This window comes from Chrysochloris asiatica, unplaced genomic scaffold, assembly GCF_000296735.1.
Source record: "Chrysochloris asiatica unplaced genomic scaffold, ChrAsi1.0 scaffold00036, whole genome shotgun sequence".
NCBI lineage: Eukaryota > Metazoa > Chordata > Mammalia > Afrosoricida > Chrysochloridae > Chrysochloris > Chrysochloris asiatica.
In genome coordinates, this window is record NW_006408554.1 from 10,248,829 (window position 1) to 10,259,211 (window position 10,383).

Genomic DNA, 10,383 nt, shown 5'->3' on the forward strand with positions numbered 1-10,383 from the left:
GAACATTATGTTTACATTCATTCTATCATACTTTGTTTCATTGCAATGAAAGATATATGTCAAGGACAGTTAGAGAAAACGAGTCTCTATAAAAGTATCTATAATTGCACAGACTATTTAAATATTCTCCTTACAGTCATAATCTTTTAAATACTAAATACTTTTTAAAATAAAAGCAATACAAACATTGGAAGTACACCTTATTTCTTATTGGGCTGACAAGTTGTAGAAAAATCTGTTATTACATCTGAGTAATAATAAATCATCCTAGATTATAATTTAATCACAGATCATGTAGAACTCAGAATTTTTACTTTTTTCAGAGAACTCTCATGATGAACAGCTTAAATATTTATAATTAATATGTGCAGACACAGAACATAAAAGATCATTAAAATTCTAAGGAAAGCACAGGGTCAAGGATTCAGTTCAAACCTTCAGATTTCAATTTGATAAACAGAGTTAGCTATTTGGAAACTCATAACACAGTGAAAATGGCAACACCCAGAGAAGTTTTTAAACAGGTGATAAGACTATAACAATAAAATACAATCCTTTCAACACAAGAAATTATGTAGACTTGTGTAGATAACAGTTGTTATGAGATCTATAATACTGTGTCTAAATGAGGACTTGGAAACCACAAACATCTCTGGCATTGTGCTCAGTTCTCACCTATGTCTTCCATACAAGCTTTTAATTAAATCAAGATAGGTAATTAAAGATTACCTTCATTGTTGGTTTATGTGCTGTGGAGCCCGTTCTGACTCATAGTGACCCTGTACAGTGTTTCCGAGGCTATAAATCTTTACCGGAGCAGAAAGCTTTGTCTTTCTCCCGTGGAACAGCTCGTAGTTTCGAACTGCTGACCCTGAGGTTAGCAGCCCGATCCATAACCGCTACGCTACCAGAGCTCCTTACCTTCATTGGTCGCCTGTATTTTCTGCAGGCTGTCAGGTGGGCAATAACACTGGCATGGGTCTCTTTACTGACATTGACTCCATTTACTTTAATAATACACTGTCCAGGGTGAAGACCAGCTGCTGCAGCCACAGTACCTTCATAACAAAATGGGAAAAAAGGACAAATATTATATAATCTCACATAAAATATCTAGAAAAGGCAAGTACAAAGTGAGTAAAGTTTTTTCATGGCTACCAGGGATGAGTGGAAGGGAAAGTGTCAATGTCTTTAGGGGACACTGAGCTTCTGTTAAGGGTGATGGAAACACTGGGGAATGGAAAAGGAAGATGGTTGAATAATATGCTGACCATAATTAATGTCTCTGAACTGCACATCTGAAGAATGTTGAAATGGCAAATGTGTTACATACATATCTACCACAATTTTTTTTTTAAAAAAGAAAAACAATCAAAAACTAATTTAAGGGTGTGCTTTTTAACTTGCCATTCACACTGTGATTAACAGAATATATTCATGCCTCCTTAAGAATTAGTCTGAAGTAATCTTAAAGTAATGAATTGGTGGGTCAGGCCAGGGGACTCAGGACTATAGTCTTGGGGGAAACCATAGTCAATCTGCGTAACATAGTTCACAAAGGCAATGTTTTACATTCTACTTTGGTGAGTAGCATCTTAAAAGCTCATCAGAAGCCATCTAAGGTACAACTATCAACCTCTTCATGTACAAAAGAAAAGTAAATGTAAGAGAATGTAAAAAAAAAAAAAAAATTAGAATTAAAGATGCTTGGAATCAATTAGTCCAATGGACTAATGGAACAGGTGAACAACAGTCTCTATGACTCTGAGACCAGAAGAACAAAATGGTGCCCAGCTACCACTACCAACTGCTCTGAAAAGCATCACATTAGAAGTTCTGGAATTGAGTGGGAGAAAATGTGGAAGAAAAGTCAAAATTAAAAATAAAAAATACCAAACTTAACTGATCAGAAAGCAACTGGAGGAACCCAAGACTATGGCCCCTAACCACCCTTCAAGATGGAAAGGAACTCATCCACTTGTCCCAATTTTCAGACAAGCAGTAGATAGGGGACAACACCAGTAAGGTATGTTTACCAGGGAATGGTCAATCACTCAAGATCAAAAGGGCAACACTTACCTAAGGACAAAGTTGAGAAGAGATGGGAAGGCAGGTGGAACGGAAGTAAGAAGCAGGGAGGAAGTGGGAAAACTGTTGTTACATAGTAGGGATTGCAATCATTGAAATAAAAACAAAGTGCATGATTTGGAGAATGTAAAACTAATGATCTTTTCTGTAAATCTTCACTCAATTTGCAGTAAAGTTTTTAAAGAAGAATTTGTTTAAAGGGGTATTGCAAGATAATCTATATAATACTAATCAGTTATTTTCCCTTTCAAATGTCTGGAGTACGTTCTGATTTGTAGTGACGCTGTATAGCATTTCCAAGGCTGTAAATCTTTATGGGAGCACACAGCCTCATCTTTCTCCTGCAGAGCTGATGAATTCCAAGTGCTTACCTGGCAGTTAGCAGCCCAACTCATAATACCCTATGCTACTAGAGCTCCTGTAGAAAGGTTAGCAAGATTGCTATGGAAAGCAAAAAGGTTGAGAAGAGGAGGGGGTGCCAACAATGAAGGGGTCAACAGATGATAAGAGAGTGGGGGAATGTCTGAGAAAAGCCTGAAGAGTATCATCTCAGAAATCAAAACATGGATGCTTTAAACAAAACGGAGTTGTTGTTGTTGTTAAGTGCCGTCGAGTCGGTTCCACTCACAGCGACCTATATAGGGTTTCTAAAGAGTGGCTAGTGGGTTTGAACTGCTGAACTTGTGGTTAGCAGTTCTGTGCTTATCCTACAGTGCCACAACAGGACTCCAAACAAAGTTGGGAGTTTGAATCAATGCCATGGGAAGCACAATTAAGATAAAGAACTACCAAGATCCATTGGGTTGTCCAGTTACATCATTTATAAGTCATAATTTGTAGGCATGTTGGGGAAAGGGGAAGATTTTTACAGCCCCGGGCTAAAACTTTTACAGGAAGTCATTATATGCAGGCAGAAATGAATGTTGCTGTCAAGTTGGTTCTGACTCAAGGCGATCTCACCTATCATAGAATGAAATGCTGACCTTCACAATCATGTATATGCTGGAGTCTATTGTTGAGGCTTGTTAGTGCCTTCAAACTAGGGTCTCTTCTTCCACCACTAGATTAGACAGTATTCTATGTGAACCATAGGTTTCCATTGGATAATTTTCAGAAATAGATTGCTAGGTCTTTCTTCCTAATCTTAGTCTGAAAGCTCAATAAGCTTGTCCACTATATATGGCACTGATAGTATTTGAAATATGAGTGGCATAGCTTCCAGCACTGTGAAGGGTCACAAAAAAGAAGACCTCAATGAGATGCAATGACACAGTGGCTGCAACAATGGGCTCAAACATAACAAAATTGTGAGGATGGCGTACAAATGGGCAGTGTTTCATTCTGTTGTGCATATGGTCACTATGAGTAGAACTGACTCGACAGCAGCTAATAGCAACCAAACAACCTATACTTCTTAGTCTTTGACATGCAGACAAATCATTATAAGCAGATTATGATTAGTAAATCCTGGGGGGTGAGGGTTGTTGTTGTTGTTGTTAAGTGCCATCGAGTCGGTTCCGACCCATAGCGACCCTGTACAGGGTTTCCAAGGGTGTAAATCTTTACGGGAGTAGAAAGCCTAAAGTAAAGTAGGTTTTGCAAGCCAAGCCATCACCCAGGTGATATCAATGCTGCTGGTCTATGGACCACATTTCAAGTAGTGAGGATTTAGAAAGGGAAGCACTGAAGAGGAAGAGATTTTGGTTTTGTTGCTCTGGTTAAGAATGATATTGTATATTTATTTTATTGGGAAATAACTGAACATATTTATAGTCTGCACTAAGATTCCCAGGTAGCACAAATGGACTGCATTTGACTGCTAGCCTAAAGATTGGTGGTTCAAACCCAGCCAGTGTGACCATGGAAGTAAAGCCTGGCCATCTTATTCTATTAAGATTACAGTGTCTGCAATATAGGTTGCTTGCTATGAGTCAAAACTGATTAGAAGGCAATTAACAACCATAACTATAGTCTTGTTGTTGTTGTTAAGTGTTGTTGAGTCATTTCAGAATCATAGCGACTCTGTATAGAGTTTCCAAGGAGCAGCTGGTGGGTTTGAACTGCTGACCTATATATATTGGAGTAAAATTGTAAGGAGAAAATACTGAAAATTCAGGAAGGAAGATACCATACAGGACAGTATCCTGAAAGGAACCAGACAGGACTATATCTAGCATTTATAGAGAAATTAACCTTGAACTCTGAAAAGCAGGATGCGAAAAGTATACAGATATGAATATAGAAATAGGACTCTCAGGAGTTCATGAGTAATATCCTAAATTTGTCTGTGAGGCAAAGAGATGGGAGCTTGCCTTGGTAGATCAGGGTTATTAGGAGCAGAAAAACTCTTGGAGGGCATATAAAAAGACTGTTCGGTGGAGACACAGGACTAGCAGATGAGCCATGTAATTGGGATGCTACTAATTCCAGTACTGTGAGAGTTTTCTTCAGCTATAGGGGAGGCACGAAGATGGCTTAGATTGAGTCCAAGCTGAAAGCAAGCAGGCTGGATGCAGCTGAGGTGTAAGTGAGAGGCCTCTAATGCTACAGCTAAGAGGGATGAAAGTGACCCACCATAGGAATAAGGCTGCCCAAGGAAGGAAGTAGAATCTCGAGGAATAGGCAGATCAGGAGAAAAAGATTTTAAAAAAAAGGAAGATTCCGAGTAGAAGAACCAGCTGTGAACATCAAGGGAATAAGAGACTAAAGTGGCACAAATGACTTGCACTGGACCATAGGATAAAACTGGAATGAGAACCACAAGGTTGGCAGTTCAAATCCACCAGCTTTTCCTCACAAGAAAGATGAGGTTTTCTGCTCCTGAAAAGATTTTAAAAGCCTTGGAAATCCTATACAGGATTGCTTTGTGTCAGAACGGACTCAATGGTACTTAACAACAGTAATAACTACTATAATGGTTGGTAGATCAAATCCACACAGCAGGTCTGTGTAAGAAAGGTCTGGTAATCGACTTCCATAAATATGACTCCCAAGATGTTATGGAACAGTTCTATTCTAGAGCACAGTGAACGGCCAAGAGGAAGAATTGCCATACTGGGATTTAAATTTCAAAGGTGATAGTTTCAAGTACTTTCAGTGGCCACTATTCCACTAATATGCAAAATACTACATCATATCTAATTTACATATAATACTTTGAAGGTCTCCCAGAACAGGCAATTTCACTGCCTAATCTAAGACAGTGAAAATTCAATACTATGTTTTCATCTAAAAGAAATGGGTAAATTCTAGTAAGTAACCATGAAAAAGGGTAGAAGAAGAAAGGCAGGGATAGAGTTTCTTTCCTTTATGGTATAACTGAAGTACAAAAGAAAACAGAAGAAAAATGTAATAGGGGGTAATGGAGTAAGTAATCAGGTACACATTGATTCATTCAGATTTTAAATTATTTTATAGCATTAATAATACAATTAACATTTTTGCTTTCATGAATATGAAGATAGAATTTAGTGTATTGATACCCATTTTTGGTTTTATAATATTGAATATTGTCGTTGCTACTAAGTGCCATGAAGTTGTTTGTGTCTGACTCATACTAACCATGTATAGGTTTCTGAAGCTTTAAATATTTGTGGAAACAGTTGGAAAATTTTAAATATCTATAATCAGCATGCTTTAAAAAAATGATGTTTTGGGTTTTTTTTAAAAAAACAACAAAAACCCTTTTTATTGTGAATTAAGTGAAGGCTTACAAATCAGATCATCAGATTTACATTCAACAAATCATACACCTCGTTTTATTTCAATGATTGTAATCCCCTCAATGCACCATCAGTTGTCCCACTTTCTCCCTGTGATCCCACCTCCATTCCATCCTCTTTCTCAAGCCTTCTGGCTCTTCTGTTTAGGTAAATGCTTCCCTTTTGATCTTGGATGGTTGACTATTCCATGGTGAGGATATCTTACTAGTATTGTTGTCCCTCTATAAACCTATCTACTGATTGGCTGAAAATTGAACCACGAGGCTAAATTTAGCTCCAGATCTGAAGAGTGACCGGGAGCCAAAGTTCTTGATAAATGTGGTTCTAATAGTTAAGCTTTCTCAAAATTTCCTACTTTGGGTGATCACATTAAAATTTTGTATAGTTCTTAGTAATTTATAGTGATTCTTCTTCCTATGGCAGCAAATTATGTGTTACTGTATTTAACACAGTACATTGGCTCTAACAGGTATTCCCTTCAATCATTACTTTGTTGTTGTTAAGTGCCATAGAGTCAGTTGCAACTCATAGTGAGTTGGAGCAGCTGATGGGTTTTGAACTGCCAACCTTGAGACTCAAACTGACTTGCGGTGCAGCACACTATGCTGCAATCCCACACCAGGACTCTTTCAATCATTATTACTATCCATATTTTTTTTAAAAAATGCATATGATAGTAAGAGAAGTCAGTGGTTGATTTGCTTATCAATAAAAAAAAATAAAAAAGAAACATAAGTTTTCAGTTACTAATCTAACTTAATTGAAAACGAAGGGTAAGATTTATTCAGTCATGAAAAATTACAGAAGTACAAGCTATGTAGGCCAAAAGAAGCTCTGGTAGTGTAGTGATTACGAATTGGGCTGCTAACATCAAGGTCGGCAGTTTAAAACTACCAGTTGTTGCACAGGGGGAGGGGGGGAAGATGAGCCATTCTGCTCTCTTAAAGATTTACAGCCTCGGAAGCCCTGTGCAGGGTCACTATGAGTAGGAACCGACTCCATAGTACATAACACCAACAACATATAGGCCAAGATTGTCTTCAAACCTGAAAACTCATGACTTTCAATTACTAACAAATAAAATTATTTAGAGACAAAAATATAAATCATTATATCCTTTGGCTAAACTGCAGTATCCAGAAAGTAAGACTGTGAGGTGTTATATTTTTATTATCAAAATTTTAACAATAATCAATATGGCTTACAATTTTAAGAATTTTAAAACACTCATGTTTTTGTTTTAGGATTATATTTAAGAATTATGCTAATACAGTAGAAATATGACCAATGGAAAAATTCAGCAGCAACACGATTAAGCATGCTTTAGACATATTTTTGTTCGGCAATGGATAAACAAACCATGCTAGAAAGTTATTCACCAATCAAGATGAATTTCTTACCTCTACCAACTGCATGCACAACTGATGGGCCAAATCCTCGGATCTGGAACCCAAGTCCTTCAGCTGAATCTGGAATTTTCACTGTCCTAAAGTCAATCAGAAAATAATATGAAAGTATCACATTGGTTGAAACAACAACAACAAAAAAGTTGTCTAAATCATCATTCATGAATTCAATAAATATGCATTGAAGGTCTACAATTTAAGACACTGGGTAGTAACTCTTGAAGGAAACAGACATGGTCTCTTTCCCTCACAGAGCAAGCACATACACATAATTCCTAAATTGAAAGTAGCTCACTGAATAGTATCCTGAAAAGAATATATATGCTCTGGGACCAGAAAATCCCAGTTTTGAATCCTTTGCAATATGGCAGCTTGGATAAGCTTCTTGATCTCGCTGAGCCTGAGTTTTCACAGAAAGATGGTCATATTAAACATTTACTTAGCATGTTGGTGGTGGGGATTAAAAGACACAATGCTGATAAATTGTCCTGCATCAGGCTATGAACTATATAGTGCTGTTATTTTTGGCTAGCTGCAGTTAACACCTGACTCATACAAAACCCACATACAACAGAACGAAACACATCTTGGTCCTGCCTCATCTCCTTGTTCAGTTGTGGAATGGACTACTGTGATCCATAAAGTTTTCATTGGCTGATTTTTGGAAGTACACAACCAGGCCTTTTATCCTAGGTTGTCTTAGTCTGGAACCTCTGCTGAAGACTATCCAGCACCAAAGCAATACATGTCGCCACTGAAAGACAGATGGGGTCTGCACATGAGATGCACTGGCTAGAAATCAAACTTGCATCACCTGCATTGTCATTGTTGTTAAGTGTTGTCGAGTCGGTTCTGACTCATAGAGACCCTGTGTAGGGTTTCTGAAGCTATAACTCTTTATGAGAGCTGAAAGCCTCATCTTTCTCCCTTGGAACAGCTGATGGGCTTGAACCACTGTGGCTCATAGTCCAGTGCTTATCGCCTGCATAGAAAGCAAGAATTCCACCTCTGAATCTCCAATATCCCTAATGAACTATGCGGTGGTGGTGGTGGTGTGCCATGGAGTTGGTTTCGACTCATAGGGACACTGTATAGGGTTTCTGAGGCTATAAATCTTTACAGGAGCAGAAAGTCTCATCTTTCTCCTGTGGAAGCACTGGTAGTTTCGAACTTCTGACCTTGAGATTAGCAGCCCAACTCGTAACCACTATGTTACCAGAGCTCCTTAATGAACTATGTAGGTACTTAATAAAATTGTTCACAAGTTGAGACTTATCAAAGCAATTTATAGTGAAATATCTTTGTAAAAATTAATATGAAAGCAAGATAGAGTTATTACATTTTTGCATGTGGAGAACTTCATCCAAAAACAACAAAGAATTATAGAGAACAGTTATGCCAAACACTACATCAAAATAATTTAAGAATATGATAAACTTTATTGAGTGAAATTCTAAAAGAACAATACATCAAAAGGTAAACCCAAAGAAAAAAAGAAGTAGTTGAAAAGAATTCACACTAAACGGAACAGGAAGGAGTGACGAACTACAATAATCTGTCAGAGCAAGCCGGTGAGGAATGTCCAACTTGTCATTAATAAATGAGATCCTCCACAGAAGGAAGCCAGGAATCAGATAGCAACCATGAAAAGCAGACGACACAGATAAGTGTGAACATCATAACAATAAAAATGAGTATAATAAATTATACTTGAGAGAAAAGACAAATGAGTAAAATGCAATAAATTTTGATGGATAGCCTTTGATGCCCAAGAAACAAAGTATTTTCCAAAAGATGATGAATTAATCATGAAATAAATGTCAGCCAACCTTAAGGGAACATTAGACAGAGTCTGAAGTTGGGCACATCAGCATGTGTTTGTAGTATAAGAAATAGCTGTGGAAGGCAGTTTGAGTAACACTGGGTATGGAACATTTGAGAAAAGCATATACTGCATTTAGACCTGAGGACAAAACCTAATACTACAATCTCAACAGGGATCAAAAGACTAACGTCAGAGCTAATATGAATTGAAGACCTAATGTAAGATCGAATCAAAGACCTAAAGGTAAGAGCAAATACTGTAAAACTCATAAGAAAAAGATATATGGTTATATTTTCATTACTTTGCATTTGGCAGACATTAGAAATCCCAGTGTAGCACTGTGATTATTAATGCACTGGACTGTAAAGTTGGTTTACACCACAAGGTTGGCAGTTCAAGCACACAAGCTCTCCAGTGTGCTCCTTGGAAACCCTACATAGGGTCACTATGGGTTGGGACTGACTCAACAGCACTTAATAACAACAACAGTCCCTGGGTGGCATAAGCAATTTGTGATAGGCTGCTAAAGGTTGGTAGTTTGAACCCACCCAGTGGTGCCAAGGAAAAAGGGTCTAGTGGTCTGGTTTCATAAAGATTACAGCCAAGAAAACACTATAGAAGAGTTCTACTCTTTTGAGGGAGCGCTGGTATGGGGCTGTATGATAAGTACTCAACTGCAAAGTTGGTTTGAACTGCAAGGGTAGCAGTTCAAACTCACCAGACATTCCTTGGAAACCCAACATAGAGTTCCTATGAGTCGGCACCTAACAACAACAACTCTTTTGAGGCCATCATAAGTCTAATTAAATTGAACGGTAATAGCCAGTTGCCCCTCCCTTTTTTGTTTTTTCGGTTACAGGCCAGCATTGCGTAATAGATATGTAAGTTGTTCTAGTAAACCTTGAAAGCATTATAAATTCAGAATATGCGCTCTATGAAGCAATTCGCATATTGGTGAGATAGCATATACAGAAATGATTTCTCTTTTGTCACCAACTAACTACTTTTAAGTGTTCCAGGCTGTATCCATTTTCTTTGACTGGCACATTGTTAGTGTCTATTAAGACACAGTTGAAGAACAGGAACCAGACAAGGATGCCCTTTATCACCACTCTTATTCAATACTATGTTGGAAATCTTAGCCAGAGCTACAAGGCAAGATAGGGACATTAAAGGCATCCAATTTGGCAAAGAAGAAGTAAACCTCTATTTGCAGATGATATGATCCTATACATAGAAAACCCCAAAGACTCAGCAAAAAACTACTAGAACTCATTGGTAGATTCAGCAAAGTGACAGGGTATAAGATCAACATACAAAAATCAGTTGGATTCCTCTATAC

At 37.7% G+C, this 10,383-nt stretch overlaps 1 protein-coding gene across 1 annotated transcript in view; it reads right to left on the reverse strand.

Moving 5' to 3' along the window:
- The window catches only part of PREX2 (phosphatidylinositol-3,4,5-trisphosphate-dependent Rac exchange factor 2), a 482,194-nt gene that overhangs the window by 225,137 nt on the left and 246,674 nt on the right, over positions 1–10,383 (reverse strand). The window contains exons 19-20 of the mRNA XM_006860035.1: positions 7,211–7,296; positions 922–1,058 (exon numbers count right to left, since the gene is read on the reverse strand). Of these exons, the coding sequence (XP_006860097.1) occupies positions 922–1,058; positions 7,211–7,296 (223 nt within the window). The remainder of the gene's footprint in view (positions 1–921; positions 1,059–7,210; positions 7,297–10,383) is intronic.